The 21331-nt window shown below is 42.4% G+C and overlaps 2 protein-coding genes across 2 annotated transcripts in view; one reads left to right on the forward strand and one right to left on the reverse strand.

Annotated features, from left to right (window-relative positions):
- Positions 1-1222, forward strand: part of LOC311150493 (anoctamin-8-like) — a gene marked incomplete at both ends in the record, with an annotated part of 46233 nt that extends 45011 nt beyond the window's left edge. Inside the window, one exon of the mRNA XM_084187989.1 lies at positions 575-1222. Coding sequence (XP_084044115.1) covers positions 575-1222 — 648 coding nt within the window. The remainder of the gene's footprint in view (positions 1-574) is intronic.
- Positions 1223-9366: 8144 nt separating this feature from the next.
- LOC311150828 (DET1- and DDB1-associated protein 1) lies at positions 9367-13904 on the reverse strand. The gene is made up of 5 exons (XM_084188374.1): positions 13394-13904; positions 12923-13003; positions 12633-12684; positions 11812-11873; positions 9367-11687 (listed from the first exon to the last, which is right to left on the reverse strand). Exons 1-5 carry the CDS (start codon positions 13400-13402, stop codon positions 11583-11585), a joined length of 309 nt encoding a protein of 102 aa, XP_084044500.1. The 5' UTR covers positions 13403-13904; the 3' UTR covers positions 9367-11582.
- Positions 13905-21331: the final 7427 nt, after the last annotated feature.

The following is a 21331-nucleotide window of genomic DNA, read 5'->3' on the forward strand; positions in this document are numbered from 1 at the left end:
GGCTGGTGTTTCTGTTGGTCCTGGCATGGTTTGGAGGCCTGTTCAGAAATCTTGCGCTCATGAATGTGCGGTGTCAAAGGACACTTTGATAATGAATAAAGTTGACTTCATATATTTTATTTGTAAGGTTATCAATACGACTCAGGTTGTGGAAAGCAGAAATGCCAGGTTGAAGGTTATTGTGAAGATGGCAAAATAGATATTGGGGGTAACAGATGTTACTGTTGAAATGGTTGTTGACATGTAGAACAAGTCCTAAGGGTGGTGTGTTTCAGCATGATATAGATACAGTTTAATGGGGTAGAAGGGTTGGGGGGGTTTATTTGGTCAGATCATGATTGATCGTACATTCCAGCACAGTAGGTGGCGGCATGCACTTAAATGATTATTTGCAGACCGCCATGATATCATAGAAGAAGAAAAAGAATGCGTTAGAGTTGTCAACACTACGTGATGAGATTATTATGGACACGAGTGAGATGGATGGAAACGTGGTTGCAGATAGTGTTGCCTACCAAATCTGCTTTCTTTTTGCCACATATTAAACATACAGTATTACCTTGTTCATATGCAGAAGCACGAGCGTCAGGCCCAGCAGCACTTCCAGCAGCAGCTGAGGAGGCAGCATAAGGAGGAGCTGCAGCGTCAGGTGGAGCTCCAGGCCGAGGCCCGGCAGGAGACCGAGTACCACAAGGTCAACCGGCAGCACCACCACGACAAGACCCAGTGGAAGCCTGTGGACAAGCCCAAGAGACCCAGCTCTCTGTTGGGCAACAGCAATGTGATGAAGTTCAAGCAGATCTTCCCCCAGCAGGCCCGCTCCCCTCAGTCCCCAATCGGGGGAGAAGCCAAACTAGCAGGCTTCCTCAGCTTCAAGTTCCGGAAGTCTCCGGAGTTGAAGAAGGAGCCGTTGTTGGTAACACCAGCACCGGGGACCGTGGTGACAGCTGCGTCCGTGAACCAGGAGAGGTCCCAGTCCCCCAACAGGACCTTCAGCCCAGGGAAGCTGTTCAGCTTTAGCAGATCAGAGGGGGCAGTGGTGTGTGCGAACGGGGCTCAGCCGTCCAAACCAGGCGATGCTGCCCCCCAAATGACTCCTAGCATTCAGCCCACCAGGCAGGACCTGAATACAACTCCCTCAGGCGAGTTACCCTCGTCTGAGAGCGAGAGGGGAAAAACAAGACAATCTAGCGATACTGACACTTCTGGCTCCAAGTTTTAGTCAATCATCATGGCAATATGGAAAATGTAAGAAAGGGATGCAGAGTACAATAAATTATTATTCTTGTTCAAATGTCAACATGGTTTATGCACCTCCTGTAGGTCATACTGAATAAACGAAATAAGCTAAGATGTAATGTAAGGTCAGAATGCAGCAGGTTTTGGGTTCATTCTCCACAATCCAGATGATATGACAGTAAATATAGGCTATATCTGTTCTATATACTGACATTATAGTGGATACTATGTACAAATTGCAACAGTTTACCCCCTTGAATGAGTCCCTAGTACCGTAATTAAATGCAGTTATAAGACTGCATGACTTGTGGTTCTGATCATCATGAAGCAATGATGATCTGGATGGCGGTTTATTCCATCCCATATTTTGTCTTTCCATTCATCAGATTTGATGTGTAAAAAGCATGGCGAATCATCTGCATTCCTGAAATAAATGTCTTATTCAGCACCTTATAAGCCAAAGACATCTTATATTCCTGCAATAGTACAGAATGAGTACATTCACTGTGACAGAGATATTTTATTTTTCTTAACTTTGTTTTTCTATGAATTATTTTATTACATGAAATAGTGAATGTACCTCAATGATGCAAAACACACTTCAATAAACTTAATGAGACCACAGAAAATGTAATGCATCACGTTTTGAACACATTCTACGACACAAAGGACGATAACTATAACGATATAAAATACACTATATATACAAAAGTATGTGGATACCCCTTCAAATTAGTGGATTCGGCTATTTCAGCCACACCCATGCTGACAGGTGTATAAAATCGAGCACACAGCCATGCAATCTCTATAGACAAACATTGGCGTTGGTAGAATGGCCTTACTGAAGAGCTCAGTGACTTCCAGTGTGGCACCGTTATAGGATGCCACCTTTCCAACTATCCAACACGACTGGTCTGCCGACGAAATCGTCTGATGTGGTTTCAACAGGTTTCCCGTTACGACGTCGACCACGAAGATCCATCTGCTAGCCCCGGCCCGCTAGCACACGCAAGCCGTGCCTCTTGCTCGCCAGTGCTGTAGCAGCCCCCGAGCAACCTCCCAACTCTCCTATTGCTGTTAACTGGACCTTATGATAACTCAGCTATACAGCTGATGCCTGCTGGACTGTTCCTTTATACGGTACCGCATCCTGTTTATGTTTAGCCTCAGCCCAAACTTTGTCGCCATTACCAGCTGTTGTCTTAGCTCTCTCGAATAACACCTGTGATTGCTTTATGCCTCTCTCCCATGTCAATATGCCTTGTTTATTGCTGTTTCGGTTATTTCTTATTGTACTATTTCACTGTAGAGCCCCCAGTCCAGCTCAACTTGCCTTATATCTCCTTTGTCCCACCCCCCATACATGCGGAGACCGACTCAATCGGTGCCTCCCGTGATGATATCTCTTTCATCGTTACCCAACGCTTAGGTTTACCTCCACTGTACTCATATCCTTCCATATCCTTGTCTGTACATAATGCCCTGAATCTATTCTACAACGCCTGGAAATCTGCCCCTTTTATTCTCTGTACCCAAAGCACTAGAAGACCAGTTTTTAAAGCCTTTAGCCGTATCCTTATTCTACTCCTCCTCTGTTCCTCTGGTGATGTAGAGGTTAACCCAGGCCCTGTAGCCCCCAGTATCACTCCTACTCCCCAGGCGTTATCATTTGTTGACTTCTGTAACCGTAAAAGCCTTGGTTTCTTGCACGTTAACATCAGAAGCCTCCTCCCTAAGTTTGAGTTATTCACTGCGTTAGCACACTCCGCCAACGCTGATGTTCTAGCAGTGTCTGAATCCTGGCTTAGGAAGGCCACCAAAAATTCAGAAATGTCCATCCCCAACTACAACATTCTCCATCTAGATAGAACTGCCAAAGGGGGTGGGGTTGCAATCTACTGTAGAGATAGCCTGCAGAGCTCTATCATACTATCCAGGTCTGTGCCCAAACAGTTTGAGCTTCTACTTCTAAAAATCCACCTTTCCAGAAAGAGGTCTCTCACTGTTGCCGCTTGCTACAGACCCCCCTCAGCCCCGAGCTGTGCCCTGGACACCATATGTGAACTGATTGCCCCCCATCTATCCTCAGAGTTCGTACTGCTTGGTGACCTAAACTGGGATATGCTTAACACCCCGGCCAACCTACAATCTAAACTAGATGCCCTCAATCTCACACAAATTATCAACAAACCTACCAGGTACAACCCTAAATCTGTAAACATGGGCACCCTCATAGATATCATCCTGACAAATGTACCCTCTAAATACACCTCCGCTGTCTTCAACCAGGATCTCAACGATCACTGCCTTATTGCCTGTGTCCGTACTGGGTCCGCGGTCAAACGACCACCCCTCATCACTGTCAAACGCTCCCTAAAACACTTTAGCGACCAGGCCTTTCTAATTGACCTGGCCCGGGTATCCTGGATGGATATTGACCTCATTCCGTCAGTAGAGGATGCCTGGTTGTTCTTTAAAAGTGCTTTCCTCTCAATCTTAAATAAGCATGCCCCATTCAAAAAATTCAGAACTAAGAACAGATATAGCCCTTGGTTCTCCTCAGACTTGACTGCCCTTGACCAGCACAATAACATCCTGTGGCGTATTGCATTAGCATCGAACAGCCCCCACGATATGCAACTTTTCAGGGAAGTCAGGAACCAATATACACAATCAATTAGGAAAGCAAAGGCTAGCTTTTTCAAACAGAAATGTGCATCCTGTAGCACTAACTCCAAAAAGTTTTGGGACACTGTAAAGTCCATGGAGAATAAGGGCACTTCCTCCCAACTGCCCACTGCACTGAGGCTAGGAAACACTGTCACCACCGATAAATCTATAATAATCGAGAATTTCAACAAGCATTTTGCTACGGCTGGCCATGCTTTCCACCTGGCTACCACTACCCCGGCCACCATCCCCCCAAATCAGCTGGGCTAGACAATCTGGACCCATTCTTTCTAAAAATTAGCCACCGAAATTGTCGCAACCCCTATTACTAGCCTGTTCAACCTCTCTTTCGTAACGTCTGAGATCCCCAGAGATTGGAAAGCTGCCGCGGTCATCCCCCTCTTCAATGGGGGTGACACTCTAGATCCAAACTGTTACAGACCTATATCCATCCTGCCCTGCCTTTTGAAAGTATTTGAAAGCCAAGTTAACAAACAGATCACCAACCATTTCGAATCCCACCGTACCTTCTTCGCTATGCTATCCGGTTTCCGAGCTGGTCATGGGTGCACCTCAGCCACGCTCAAGGTCCTAAACGATATTATAACCGCAATCGATAAAAGACAGTACTGCGCAGCCGTCTTCATCGACTTGGCCAAGGCTTTCGACTCTGTCAACCACCGCATTCTTATTGGCATACTAAATAGCCTTGGTTTCTCAAATGACTGCATCGCCTGGTTAACCAACTACTTCTCAGATAGAGTTCAATGTGTCAAATCGGAGGGCCTGTTGTCTGGACCTCTGGCAGTCTCTATGGGGGTGCCACAGGGTTCTATTCTCAGGCCGACTCTATTCTCTGTGTATATCAATGATGTCGCTCTTGCTGCTGGTGACGCTCGGATCCACCTCTATGCGGACTACACCATTTTGTATACATCTGGCCCTTCATTGGACACTGTGTTAACAAACCTCCAAACGAGCTTCAACGCCATACAATACTCCTTCCGTAGCCTGCTCTTAAACACTAGTAAAACGAAATGCATGCTCTTCAACCGAACGCTGCTTGCACCCGCCCACCCGACTAGAATCACTACTCTCGGCGGATCTGACCTAGAGTATGTGGACAACTACAAATACCTAGGTGTCTGGTTAGACTGTAAACTCTCCTTCCAGACTCACATTAAGCATCTCCAATCAAAAGTTAGATCTAGAACCGGCCTCCTATTTTGCAACAAAGCCTCCTTCACTCATGCTGCAAAACATGCCCTCGTAAAACTGACTATCCTACCGATCTTTGACTTCGGCGATGTCATTTGCAAAAGAGCCTCCAACCCTCTACTCAGAAAATTGGATGTAGTTTATCACAGTGCCATCCGTTTTGTCACCAAAGCCCAATATACTACTCACCATTGTGACCTCTACGCTCTTGTTGGCTGGCCCTCACTACATATTCGTCGCCAAACCCACTGACTCCCGGTCATCTATAAATCACTGCTAGGCAAATCCCCGCCTTATCTTAGCTCACTGGTCACCATAGCAACACCTACCCGTAGTCTGCGCTCCAGCAGATACAGTGGGGAAAAAAAGTATTTAGTCAGCCACCAATTGTGCAAGTTCTCCCACTTAAAAAGATGAGAGAGGCCTGTCATTTTCATCATAAGTACACGTCAACTATGACAGACAAATTGAGGGGAAAAAATCCAGAAAATCACATTGTAGGATTTTTAATGAATTTATTTGCAAATTATGGTGGAAAATAAGTATTTGGTCACCTACATACAAGCAAGATTTCTGGCTCTCACAGACCTGTAACTTCTTCTTTAAGAGGCTCCTCTGTCCTCCACTCTTTACCTGTATTAATGGCACCTGTTTGAACTTGTTATCAGTATAAAAGACACCTGTCCACAACCTCAAACAGTCACACTCCAAACTCCACTATGGCCAAGACCAAAGAGCTGTCAAAGGACACCAGAAACAAAATTGTAGACCTGCACCAGGCTTGGAAGACTGAATCTGCAATAGGTAAGCAGCTTGGTTTGAATAAATCAACTGTGGGAGCAATTATTATGAAATGGAAGACATACAAGACCACTGATAATCTCCCTCGATCTGGGGCTCCACGCAAGATCTCACCCCGTGGGGTCAAAATGATCACAAGAACAGTGAGCAAAAATCCCAGAAACCACATGGGGGGACCTAGTGAATGACCTGCAGAGAGCTGGGACCAAAGTAACAAAGCCTACCATCAGTAACACACTATGCCGCCAGGGACTCAAATCCTGCAGTGCAAGACGTGTCCCCCTGCTTAAGCCAGTACATGTCCAGGCCCGTCTGAAGTTTGCTAGAGTGCATTTGGATGATCCAGAAGAGAATTGGGAGAATGTCATATGGTCAGATGAAACCAAAATATAACTTTTTGGTAAAAACTCAACTCGTCGTGTTTGGAGGACAAAGAATGCTGAGTTGCATCCAAAGAACACCATACCTACTGTGAAGCATGGGGGTGGAAACATCATGCTTTGGGGCTGTTTTTCTGCAAAGGGACCAGGACGACTGATCCGTGTAAAGGAAAGAATGAATGGGGCCATGTATCGTGAGATTTTGAGTGAAAACCTCCTTCCATCAGCAAGGGCATTGAAGATGAAACGTGGCTGGGTCTTTCAGCATGACAATGATCCCAAACACACCGCCCGGGCAACGAATGAGTGGCTTCGTAAGAAGCATTTCAAGGTCCTGGAGTGGCCTAGCCAGTCTCCAGATCTCAACCCCATAGAAAATCTTTGGAGGGAGTTGAAAGTCCGTGTTGCCCAGCGACAGCACCAAAACATCACTGCTCTAGAGGAGATCTGCATGGAGGAATGGTGTGTGAAAACCTTGTGAAGACTTACAGAAAACGTTTGACCTGTGTCATTGCCAACAAAGGGTATATAACAAAGTATTGAGAAACTTTTGTTATTGACCAAATACTTATTTTCCACCATAATTTGCAAATAAATTCATTAAAAATCCTACAATGTGATTTTCTGGCAAAAAAAATCTCATTTTGTCTGTCATAGTTGACGTGTATCTATGATGAAAATTACAGGCCTCTCTCATCTTTTTAAGTGGGAGAACTTGCACAATTGGTGGCTGACTAAATACTTTTTCCCCCCACTGTATATCTCACTGGTCATCCCCAAAGCCAACACCTCCTTTGGCCGCCATTCCTTCCAGTTCTCTGCTACCAATGACTGGAACGAACTGCAAAAATCTCTGAAGCTGGAGACTCTTATCTCCCTCACTAACTTTAAGCATCAGTTGTCAAAGCAGCTTACCGATCACTGCACCTTTACACAGCCATTCTGAAATTAGCCCACCCAACTACCTCATCCCCATATTGTTATTTATTTTGCTAATTTGCCCCCCAGTATCTCTATTTGCACATCATCTTTTGCACATCTATCATTCCAGTGTTAATACGAAATTGTAACTATTTTTGCACTATGGCCTATTTATTGCCTTACCTCCATAATTTACTACATTCGCACACACTGTATATATATTTTCTGTTGTATTTTTTACTTTGTTTTGTTTTACCCCATATGTAACTCTGTGTTGTTGTTTTTACCGCACTGCTTTGCTTTATCTTGGCCAGGTCGCTGATGAGAACTTGTTCTCAACTGGCTTACCTGGTTAAATAAAGGTGAAATTAAAATAACATTTCTGCCCTGCTAAAGCTGCCCCGGTCAACTGTAAGTGCTGTTATTGTGAAGTGGAAACATCTAGGAGCAACAACGGCTCAGCCGCGAAGTGGTAGGCCATACAAGCTTACAGAACGGGACCGCTGAGTGCTGAAGCGCTTAGCGCGTAGAAATCGTCTGTCCTCGGCTGCAACACTAACTACCGAGTTCCAAACTGCCTCTGGAAGCAACGTCAGCACAATAACTGTTCATCGGGAGCTTCATGAAATGGGTTTCCATGGCCGAGCAGCCGCACACAAGCCTAAGATCACCATGCGCAATGCCAAGCGTTGGCTGGAGAGGTGTAAAGCTCGCCACCATTGGACTCTGGAGCAGTGGAAACGCGTTCTGGCAGTCTGACGGACAAATCTGGGTTTGGCGGATGCCAGGAGAACGCTACCTGCCCGAATGCATGGTGCCAACTGTAAAGTTTGTTGGAGGAGGAATAATGGTCTAGGGATGTTTTTCATGGTTCGGGCTAGGCCCCTTAGTTCCAGTGAAGGGAAATCTTAACGCTACAGCATACAATGACATTCTAGACATCTGTGCTTCCAACTTTGTGGCAACAGTTTGGGGAAGGACCTTTCCTGTTTCAGCATGACAATGCCCCATGCACAAAGCGAGGTCCTTACAGAAATTGTTTGTTGAGAGCGGTGTGGAAGAACTTGACTGTCCTGCACAGAGCCCTGACCCCAACCCCATCGAACACCTTTGGGATTAATTGGAACACCGACTGTAAGCCAGGCCAAATCGCCCAACATCAGCGCCCAACCTCACTAATGCTCTTGTGGCTGAATGGAAGCAAGTCCCCACAGCAATGTTCCACCATCTAGTGGAAGCCTTCCCTGAAGAGTGGTGGGTGTTATAGCAGCAAAGGGGGGAGGGGAACCAACTCCATATTAATGCCCAAGATTTTGGAATGAGATGTTCGACGAGCAGGTGTCCACATACTTTTGGTCTTGTAGTGTAGCTTAAAGTCTGGGTAGGAGGCAACGCAATGGATATGTCTGCAAGAACACAAGGAGAGGGTAGCCTTGTACCTTTTATTGAATATATTTTGTGTCTTTGGTCTTTGTAGGTGTAACCGGTGTGAAATGGCTAGCTAGTTAGCAGTGCGCGTTAGTTGCGTATCAATCAGGTGACGTCACTCGCTCTGAGACCTTGAAGTAGGCCTAGTTGTTTCTCTTGCTCTGCCGGTCCGCAGCTTTTGTGGAGCAATAGCTAATGATGTTTCGAAGGTGACTGTTGTCGATGTGTGCAGAGGGTCCTTGGTTCAGGTCCAGGTTGGGGCAAGGACAAGGACGGAAGCAATACTGTTAAAAGGGCTTCAGACGGTGTATGATTTGATAGATGTAGATGGTGCGAAATGGTACTGTAGTCAGTAACGCCTCTCTAGTGGTCCGTACTGTTTGGTTGAAAGAGGACTTAATCACTGCAGATGGGACAATTAAAGGGCTAGCCCCACCCCTTTCAGGAGTTGGTGATCTGGTTGATTAGTTGACAGGTGTGTGTGGCAACCAATAAGAAGCAGGGTGGGAGGGGTTTCACACATAACTATAAAATGAGCTACCATTACTTCTTTATCATGTAGCCTGCCTATTCCTACCGTCTGTAGTTACATTCTTTACTAGCCACCTTTGTGTGTATACAAAATATGTTTTGGTGAATTCCAACATTATATATGAGAAAAAACATACCTCATGGAGGCTCAGTAGAAACAAACATTCATAAGCAAATCCACACAATACCCAGATCACTTTATTGACAACATCTTTGCAGAGGGTCATTTCCATATGAGATCCGTCAAAAAAGGTGCTGTTTTTTTTCCATTTCCATATGAGATCCGTCAAAAAAGGTGCTGTTTTTTTTAGCTTGCCGCTGTTGTTTTTTTAAAAGAGAAACATTCAACAAACATGGGAGAAATGGATGTAAAGAAGTCAATTTTCTAAATATTACCTCAAAATTGTGTGCTGTGATTTAAACTGTGTGAATGTGCCGTGCCCCACATTCACTGTTTAAATCACAGCACACAATGTCTATTCAGGTCATCACACCGTTTATTATTGAGAACTGGATGAAGGAGTGTGTCATCTTCCATTATAAAAAACAAAACACTTGTCTACCTGTGGAAAGAATTCTCAACATTAACACATGTAGACAGCTAGCATCACCAAGGAACATAATGGTAGTCCCCTGTAGCTCAGTTGGTAGAGCATGGCGCTTGCAACACCGGGATTGTGGGTTTGTTTCCCACGGGGGGCCAGTATGAAAATGTATGCACTCACTAAACTGTAAGTCGCACTGGATAAGAGCGTCTGTTAAATGACTAAAATATAAATATGGTAACTGATCGTCAGCCAGCCTCAAGATCACCTCAAACAAGATGAGCCGACACCACCTAAACATATGGCCTGCGGAGTTTATACTGTACATGCATTCAAACAACAATTAGGTGTGGCTGTTTCAGGTAAGATACAATTATATAATGATCTAAAGGTTCTGGACCCTGCGAGTCCTTGAACTATTACCTGATAATGGTCTGAGGAAACAAACCATGTATACACAACCCATCATTTTTATAACCCATAGTTTTGGACAGGATTCACAACTAGACAATACCAGATCTTTGTAAATAGCAGCAGAGGGATATAGAGAGCATATCAGGAACAATACGCCCCATTTTTGTATTTACATTTGTCAAACTATGCCCCACATTAACATCACACTTGTGAGCGGGTTACTTTGAGACAAGATTCTATACACCTGAATTGCACATTTACCCTACATATTGACTAAAGTCCTTTTAGCAAGGCATATCCTATAGGTTCATATAGATCGATTGAGCTAAGTTGCAACTTAGCAGCTATGCTTTTACTTGTGGAGCCATGCCATGTTAACAGACAGGTAAGTCCAATTCCCTATACTATCCACAGACAATTATCTGCAACAAAATAACTTTTCTAGATGTGATGACAATCTAGCTGCTAGTGGTAGATTGTAGCACGTCTATGGGGAAACAACGTTTATGCACATTGACAAACATCAAGCATCGTGTGTGATGTATTGCTACAAAATTGGTCTGTTTTTATACTGTAAAAGGGTTTGTGTCAGGTATGCCTTTAAATGAGCCTCAATATGACACTGTGGGAGCATTCTCCATATCCACACCATTAATCCCCTCGTTAACTCAACAGTGTGTGCATTTCCTCCACTGTCGTCATAATGTAAACAGAGGGTGGGTCCTTCATTGATCAAGAAACATTTCCATTAAGGCAATTAATCACTCAAACTAGGAGACGTCAGCACTTTCAGGAATAAATCCTTTTGAGGCATCATTCCCCATAACAACAACCTGAGACTAATTCAATCTTAAGTCTATACACAGTCTTCCCTTTTCAGTAACTGGAATAATTGTTGGGGATCTGACAAGCATCCTTCAGTGTTACGGTATACCTCTGTCATCGCATATATCTCAAACTATAACCGAGGCTATAGAGACAATATTCTATTCACTCCAAGCCCAGAAGGATGTATATAAATGGCATGGAACTTAATTGCTTAAATGGACATGACTTTAAAACATGCAGGTCAAAGTACACATGTAGTACAAGTAAACTAATGAAAGCAAACAGAGCACTGAAAATGCTCCTCATGTAGAAACATGGTTAAGCAACAATTAAATATGAGTCGTAGGGTGAGGAGGTAATGTTATTGTGCCTTTCGTCATGAAGGCAGAGCTTTTCAGCTATGTGCCAATCAAAGACTTATAAAGGACAGTTCAGGGAAGAAGAAAAAAAAGTACATAAAACACAAAGAGAAAACTGTCAACATCCCAAGATCATGTTGAACGATGTAGAAAGTGGTCTGTCCTGTCTGTCAAATGCAACTTTGCCTGTGTGCTTCTTTATCTATAGTTGTGTGTGTGTGTGTGTGTGTGTGTGTGTGTACACCACTCTACGAGTCCTCATTTAATTCCTGACTGTCAGTTCTGGCAATTTTCCGCGGGGGTGCAGTGTTCTCCCCCTCAGCTTGCTCCTGCTCCCGCTTTTTGGCCGCATTCTGTCGAGACAAAATACAGAGAGGGGTTGGAAAACTAGCTAACCTACAGTAAACAGCAATACAGTGCCCATATTGAGTAAAGAAACAATGCATTATGAAGGTATCAACCTTCCCAATACTTTACCTTTTTGTCCCACTGTTGGTGAAGATATCTCAATAGGATATTTGTCTTCTCTGTGACAATGACTTAGAAGAAAAAATATATCAGATCAAAACCCAATATAAATCACAAAGAAAGTGTTTATCTTGTAAATGTATATCAATAATTAGCCTGAAGACCGAACGTTGAATTGCATTGAATTCTACGTTGGGCATAAATTAGCGTTTGGATCAGGAAAGTATCCTCTACAAGACAGAATGTTGAATAAACTGATATTTTAACTTACTTTACTGGTTGTCCATGTGGTTGGTCCTTTTGCAGGTAGAAATGTGAGACAATATATCCACAGGAAAGTATAACTACATCAACTTTTCAAAGAGCTGGCAGTGCGTTCAGATTTCTATCACCTGAAGCATGCGCACAAGATGAAAATACATGCAGGAGAGACATGCATACTTGCCAAGCTCGTGCACATGTATACATGGTTCTGCGCATGCTTCAGGTGCACTGCACTGCCAAGTTGATGTAATTATACTTTCCTGTGGATATATTGTCTCACATTCCTACCTGCAAAAGGACCAACCACACAGACAAATGTTAAAGTAAGTTAAAATACAATTGTATTCAACATTCTGGCTTGTAGAGGTCGTGAGAGGAAACTTTCCTGATCCAAACGCTCAATTATGCCCGACGTTGAATCCAATACAATTCAACGTCGGTCGTCAGGCTAATCAATAATATGTAACCTTTATCAGCCAAACTACGCACTATTCAGATCTGAAGTACACACCAGCAAACATATACTGTGACAACAGAGTATCATTTGAATCCGAGGGGACACTCACTCTGTTCTGATGGATACTCCCGAGTTGGGAGATACACAGAGGGCCTCCGGTTCTGAAATAAAGACAGAAATAGGTGAGAGTCTAAATCAAGTATGTGTCCACTAACTAACTAACCCAAACAACAGGCGAGAAATATAACAAAGACCAATTACAAGATGCATTGTTTGGCACTAAATTCAATATCTATGTTGGCCATTGGCAATTCATGCTCTCAGTTGAAACGCCCAACAACAATCACATTAATTTGGAATTGCTTTGACATACAGAACTAAGGGCAGGAAGACACTTACTGATGCTTTGCAGACAGAGTCTGCGTGAAATCTGCTGAAATTGCTTTTGTTGTAGACAGGTAGTCCTTTTAAAAACTCTGCCTGTTTAGGAAAGAAAGCAAATGTGAGAAATGAACCTAGCCGACTACTCTAGCTTTTTAGGATACTTCAAGTCTGAACATTGGGATTGGGAAATATCTTCCTGGGTAGCCAACTGAACAATTGCGGTACCTAACCAAATGACATTGGCTTAACTAACTAGATAATAAATTAGATAAGTAGTTATCGAGGGACAACATAACGTTAGGCCTATATCATGAAACTTCATTTTTTCTAGCTGTCATTATGTTAGCTAAGTCAGCTTGATGATGAACACAGGGCCTAAATTGAACTAGTTCAAATTCAAAACAGGGTAACTTACTAGTTAGTTAGCAGTCAACTGTAACCATAACATGTTTAGTTTGATAGCTACATAAAAGGATAACACGTTACCTTATCCATGGTGGCTTTATACCGCAGAAAGACAGACAAAAAGCTGATGCGCGTTGAAAATATGCTAGCAACACGAACCTGCGTAGTTCGCTAGCTTAGTTAAAGCGAAATGCGCGGTACAGCGTTGGCTATCTGAAATATTCAAGATTACACAAAGTACAAGGAATGTGTTCATCAATTCCAAGTCATTTACAAGTATTATATAAACTAGCAAGACCACCAGTTTGCTAACTAGACAACCCGTTCTATCCAGCTAGCAACTCACTAACGTTAGCTCGCTTGCTTGCTACTACTACTAGAAAGTGTTTTGTCGTAGCTAAGAAACCACTGGTTGTTTACAAGTTCGCGTAGACTATGCTACAATCAAATAGTGAGATGTTTTTTGTGAAATTAGGTTTGAGATTGACGCTAATCAAACTATGTTGAATCGAATAAACAAGCATACTTGATTGCTAGCTAGTACGCAAGTTAGCATAACAATTACATCTTTGTTGCTAGTCCGTGTATGGGCGTTCGTCTTCGTATTGCCTGATGCTCCATTGGCTGCAGGAGATGATGGACAGTCGTAGAATGACAAAGGACAATGCTAATTGGGTCACTAGTTTTTACACGATAAACCAGCCCGCTAATGGGAAGAGGGGCTTCAGATGCCGTCACGTGATTTGATGGCGAAGAGGCAGTGATAAGCAGTCGCTAGTTACGGCATACAAATTCATTGTTATTCAGTATCAAAGTTTGTGAAATTATTCTCACAGGGAGATATTAACACAGACATTGAGATATAAAATGTGTTAACAATGGTTTTCTAATCTTCCATCATCACTGACTTCAACCAACTACACATAGAAAGAGTGCTTTTATTTGAACAAGACAAAAACTTGAATGACAACTATGTATCAGCATGGTATCAAGGTCCGAAGGTATATTTATTTCCGCAGCAACTAAATACCTTACACAAGCAGCACAGATGCTTATATCCCAACACTTGCATATTAAAAGTCCAATATTCAAATTCAGGAACTAGTTCAACCCCACCACTGCATGTTGACAGGTGCATAAGTAATTCGAGTTTTGTCACAGTTGCATCCATATGCCATTTATGCTAAATTGACTAACTGCACCACACTACCAAGCATTTCCAAGATTGTGTCTGAAATAGATGACAAAGACATTGAAAATCATTTGCATGGTCAAATACATCTGCAAATACATCTGCCTTCCAGTGGAGGCTCCTCAGAGGAGGAACGGGAGGACCATCCTCAGTGAATTTAATAAAAATAAAAATTGTAAAACATTTAAAAAGTTCTTTTTTTAAATAAAACTATACTAAATATATTCACGTCACCAAATAATTGATTAAAACATACTGTTTTGCAATTAAGGTCTACAGGAGCCTCAACATCAATCTGTAGGGTAGCACCATGGTCTAGCCAGAGGATAGCTAGCTTCCGTCCTCCTCTGGGTACATTGACTTCAATACAAAACCTAGGAGGCTCATGGTTCTCACCCCCTTCCATAGACTTACACAGTAATTATGACAACTTCCAGAGGACGTCCTTCAACCTATCAGAGCTCTTGCAGCATGAACTGACATGTTGTCCACCCAATCAAAGGATCAGAGAATGAATCTAGTACTGAAAGTGTAAGCTACAGCTAGCTAGCACTGCAGTGCATAAAATGTTGTGAGTAGTTGACTCAAAGAGAGAGAAAGACAATATTTGAACAGTTTTGAACAAATACATTTCTTCCAAAATGAAGGAGAAGCAAGAGAGAGAGAGAGAGATTGTTATTTGTTTTCAATTTCACTTACTTAGCTAGCAAATGCAGCTAGCTAGTTAGTTTAGCCTACTCAAACAGAGGGATTATATGTTAGCTAGCTGGCTATGACTATCCAACACAACACTGGAACTCTTCCAAGTCAAGGTAAGCTTTTGGTTTTACAAATGTATTGCCACCGGGGCCCGCCGGTGTAAGTGCTAAACTGCTTACTGACTGTACACTGTAACGTTACTGCATGATTGTAGCGGGTTTACTAACGCGTTAGTTCTATTAGCTATTTTGAATATGACGTTACTTTAGCTAATATGGTGACAAAGATGTAGGCTGTGTGTAGCGGTTATTATATGTTTATTTTGGCTGATGTGTTGTGCATTGAAGTCCACAAGTGAAGGGAAAAGGTGAGAGGAGGAGAGTGCATAAATGAGATAAGTAATACTTATGTGCTGCTGCTATGAAAGTTAATTGTGTTTACACGTGATTAGGGGTGTATTCATTTCGCCGATTGTGTTGAAAAACGGAACGAAACGGGGATAAACATACCTGAATTTGTTCAATAGAAACTCTCGTTTGCAACTGTTGGACTAATGATTACACCCTATATCAGCTAGATGCAGGCAAGTGTGTGCAAGGCGGTTTGGTGGTTGGTCCTTCAGCCACTCTAAATTTTAGACAAAATATCTGCAGGAAAGTGTTGTTTACCCCACCTTTTAGAGCGCAGGTACTGCCGTTGAAATTTATATCACCTGGAACATGCGCAAAACCATGTAAACACCTGCAGATGTTGGTTACATGCATGCATCGCGCGCATGTACTTCCGTCTTGTGCATGTGCCTTTGGTCATGAGCAAACAAATCTTGATTGCTACACACAGAGACCCGTGTTTTGAAGTTGGGTTAATAATTATTTCCTGTGGATATTTTCTCAAACATTTCTACCAACTCAAAGACCAACACCACAGACAATCGGCAGAGTAAATGAAGTTTATTCAACATTCTTACTTGAATGTAAATGTGCATGGTGTTGCCTACATAATTGGAAGGCATCACCACGTTTCGTACCTCATTTTTAGGCATCTTCTTTAACATAGTAGTAAAACCTGGGCACCTTTGCACCACAACTTCGATAAGTTTACTGAAAAAAGAGTCCATTGGGTGCTTAGTGTGAGAGGGATTTCCGTCCTTTTAGCATCCTACGGAGAATCACCTCGATGCCACCCTGCGTGCTGATCCTCTTGATCCAGCCGTGGGTCCTCTTCCGCTTTATATTCTTGGGCTGGTACTCTATTCCCCGCTTCCCTGTGCGAACCTGCTGATGGTGCCAGGGGAGTTGCTGGATCACTCCTGCCCCCTCTGCCTGTGATGTGATTTTGCGCATGTTCCAGGTGATATACATTTCAAAGGCAGTACCTGCGCTCTAAAAGGTGGGGTACTCCTGAGTGGCGCAGTGGTCTAAGGCTGTGCCACTAGAGATCCTGGTTCGAATCCAGGCTCTGTCGCAGCCGGCCGCGACCGGGAGACTCATGGGCGGCGGACAATTGGCCCAGCGTCGTCCAGGGTATAATATTCTGTGTTATTCTGTGTTAACAGGATGTGTTGCTACAATGACAACTGCATTCAAATATCTAATCACGTTTTCCAAGTATCTATTTGATACAAATCTCATGAGATTTACCATTGTATATTTAAGAAATGAACAAGAGAGAGAAAGTATGACAAAGTATTACAGTATGATTACTAGTAATTGCTTACAGGCTTCTTCTCCTTTCCTCTGCTCCCTCTCAGGGCTCTCCGGAGTCCCTGGAAGCAGCCAGTTCTTAGTCTTCTTCCTCCCACCTGTAGCAGTGGAGAGTCTGGTGGAGGACAGTTCTTTCTCTGCTACCTTGATCTCCCCTGCTACAAGGCTGCTTCGAAGGAGTGTATGTTTCCACCAGTTGTCATTTTTTGACATTTTAGTCATTTAGCAGACACTCTTATCCAGAGCGACTTACAATTAGTGAGTGCATACATTTTTCATAGTGGCCCCCCGTGGGAAACGAACCCACAACCCTTGCATTGCAAGCGCCATGCTCTACCAACTGAGCTACAGGAGAGCCAGCACCTTATCACTATAGGCTGCTGCAGTGGGCCCTCAGCCAGAAGCATGCCATTCTGAGGGGCCACAGAGCTCACTGGCAGCTCTCTGGGGGAGATGGAGGGAACCCCATGATGTTTTGGTGCCGATGCTGCTTATGGAAGTGAATATTCCGCTAAGTGATAAGGACAGGGAGCTGTCGTAGGCAGCGTAGGCATACTCGTCACCCTTAGGGAGGTCCATGGGTTCCCACTTGTCAAGGTCATCAAGGTAAAAGGTAAAAATAAACTCTCAGGTCCGGTCTGAAAGAAACACCATGGCAACACATAAACAAAAAAGCTGATTCTGGCATTACAAACCAATAATATTATCATCCATGACTTTTTTCTTTCAGATGTCATCAATAAAAGTATTGATGCATATAAGGCTATAATACAAATGTAAAACTTTAAATGTTGCCTATTTGGTATAGTTAAATTGCTTGGTAACTAATATACTTTTCAATAAAAATGCCCACTGATGGATAATTTCATAAACGAAATTGTGAAACAGAGAAAGCATTTTGATCATTAAATAAACGTATTTTGATTCCACATTTCTATTTGATATTTATGGGTTCATCCTTCCATCCACCAATCTAGCCACATGCCACACCATATCAGGACACACACACACACACCACACACACACACTTATGGTATGGGAATCTGTTGTTAGTTTACCCACTCGGCCTTAGCAACTTGAATACAAGACATCCTATTGGCTTTCGTAGAACTAAGGTTTGTAGCCCATTCGCTATCTTTCTTGTCATTCAAATGCAGAAGGAAGCTGACAGGAAAATTCCGTAGATGCGGAATTCAACCAGAATACAACAAGACCAAACGGGTTGGTAGAATCATGCCCGTGTGCGCAACGCCGAAGGATGCTGATCAAAAGAGCATTGATCTGGGCATTTAAAAATTGAAATTGGCACACCTACTTAGTGTGCATTACTTAGATTTAAAGCCTTATTATATTTGTTGATTAGTAAGATGTAAACCATCTGCAGATGAGCAATTAACAACTAATCCATATTGCAGATTGCTTTTGAATTATACCAATGCAACAGATTTTCAGCTGCAGTTAATTATTATCAACCTATTGACTATCGTTTTATGGGAGAGGAGCATCATATTTCACGTCCTTAATCATCAGTAAGGTAAGGAATTGGCTAGAAAATAGGCATATGCATCAGCAAACGTTGAATGGCAATTACTGGGTATGTGGTTTTATACTGATACCATACCTGAAACAGTATATTTGATATTTCATAATGGGTATTCGGATAAATAGATGTCATTCATGATGCGTTGGCATAGTGACATACATTGCGCAACACACCCACTCAATATTGATTTATGTTGTTGGCATATATCTTGCTCACTTACCATAGGCTACAGTAGTGTCCAGTCCAGTTTGCAAATGGTTAAATCTTTCATAACAGTTTTGAAAAAATTATGCATGCATACTCATTTGGCTAAGACTGAATTGGTCTGCTCTGTATGGTACATTATGTAATTTCTGATGTTTACAGGTAGTGTTATGCCCTAGTACTAACGTAATTCAACTAGTCATAAAATACACATTTGCATCTCTTTGCAGACTTTATACATTACTGTAATGGTAGATTAAATGGTCCTCCAAACCAGATATTTTGAATACTGTACGTAAATGCATCAGAATGTATTACTGTACTGTGTGGGTGGAAAAGTAGAGCACAGTGTACCAAATGTGTGCTAAACATGACGTTTGGATAATCAACCTAATTCTGCATTGCAGATCAAATAGTAAAATGGCTGAATAACATGGTTGAGAGAATTTAGGGCAGTCCACTGGAAAACTCATTCATATTCAAGTCTCACTTTCATACTCAACCTTAATATGTCAGTGGGATGAAATGGCAAGGAACGTTGAACCGGATGGTCTTTTGCATTTTAATCTCTGGTAGTGGAGTGATGTAGTGATCTTGGAGTGTAGTGCAAGTCTCCTCTCAGTTTAGCAGTCATGCACAGGTTCATTGCAAGGATGGCCACCTCATCCCCTGGAGGGTAGTCCACCTCCAACATACTTTCTGTTCAGTCTTATATCACACCTGATAATAACCTCAATATGATATGGGTTATTACATGAGATACATACAGTATCTGTGTATAGACATATATGCCTGTAGGTCATGGCTGGGCTTTCATAGTGCTTACACACATATTATCCAGTATCCTGACCCCTAAACGTATTGCAATGATTTAGAGGCCAGCTGTGTCTAATGAATGTTGTGATGGTAGCATTTGATCATATGATTAATGACACACTCACTGCTCCTAGAGGCTCACCATTTTGATCTACCAAGGAAGGGAAATCCCAAATGTCACTTGGCTCGTGAAACAGGATGCACCGACCTTCACCTCTCTCTCTCTCTCTCTCTCTCTCTCTCTCTCTCTCTCTCTCTCTCTCTCTCTCTCTCTCTCCTCTCTTCTCTCTCTCTCTCTCTTCTCTCTCTCTCTTCTCTCTCTCTCTCTCTCTCTCTCTCTCTCTCTCTCTCTCTCTCTCTCTCTCTCTCTCTCTCTCTCTCTCTCTCTCTCTCTCTCTCTCTCTCTCTCTCTCTCTCTCTCTCTCTCTCTCTCTCTCTCTCTCTCTCTCTCTCTCTCTCTCTCTCTCTCAGCCCTTCTCAGCCCTTCTCAGCCCCTCTCAGCCCTTCTCAGCCCCTCTCAGCCCTTCTCAGCCCTTCTCAGCCCTTCTCAGCCCCTCTCAGCCCTTCTCAGCCCTTCTCAGCCCTTCTCAGCCAGACATTGATCCCTGTGTGCCAGTTCAATACATTAATGAACTCCCCTGTGTGTGTGGCTGCAAAGATGCAGTAAGCTGCACCTCATGCAGAGGCATCATTTACCAGGATCAATGCACCCTCCTCTCTCCCTATTACCATTACCTGCTTTCACATTTCCCATCTGTGTATTAAAACGAACTTCATTAACTTTCCTTTGCCAAACCTACACTTTCAAAATCGTTAAGCTAAACAAAACTTGTCAAGCATTTTTTGGAACAATGTTGTCGATTTTCTAAACAAAGTCCACAACAAAGTAAATATGTTTTTTAAATGTAGTTGCCTTCTCAAAACATAAATGCATTAATCAAAACTATATTATATACTGTTAAAATTGCCAATACATTCATCAAAAGATTAACACAACCATACTCATCTCTCGAGTCCAAGCAGACAAAACAGAAAGTTAGTCTGTCTTTTAAAATCCCAGTTGATCAATACATTTTCTTTACAGTCACTAAATCATGATGGTCAAAGTACAACTATCCAAAGGGGCAGCAATATGGAAATAATTACTCTCCTTTTATGCATACCAAACAATTCCATACACATCAAATCAAATATTATTCCTGATACTTTTTTTTAAGCATATTGTGTGCAGGATTCATTCATCGGTATCATCACAATCCAATTGCATGTATTCAATACAAAGGCTGGTTTGCTCATAGTTTTGTAGACTCTTCATTGTCACACAGAAACACAATCCACAATAGAAATAAGGAAAGGTGAATACAATGGAGGAACACAACTGATATGAATGTTTAGGCCTCAATCCACACCAAAGGAAAGCTCTATAATGTAAGTTGATGTTGGAGATGATGACTTAGTAGTAACCCAGTTACTTAGAATTAACCTAACTGAATTTTCTGCATGTATTGTAAAAAATATATAATAATTTGACATTCCCCATTGCCTAGATTCCCCCTTTTCCTATATTGTACATGGTATGACACTGATGAGATGATTTAGAATTTCGTGCAGTAGCATTTACTGATTGCTGGATCAGTGAACACAATATTGCACACATTTCTCTTATGATGAAAACAATGTAATGGTAATATTCTGTGAACAAAACCCGAACAAAACCCTTAACACTGAGTTTTGTATTCACTGATGACGTTTGTATTTAAAGTTTTGTAAAAGGTGGTCTAAGATATGCAAGTCAGGTACAAAAGCAAGAAAATTATCCGAAGGTCTGTAAATGTATTTTGAGCATTTGATTATTGCTGTTC

Source organism: Coregonus lavaretus (assembly GCF_964263955.1).
Source record: "Coregonus lavaretus genome assembly, chromosome: 23".
Classification (NCBI taxonomy): Eukaryota; Metazoa; Chordata; class Actinopteri; order Salmoniformes; family Salmonidae; genus Coregonus; species Coregonus lavaretus.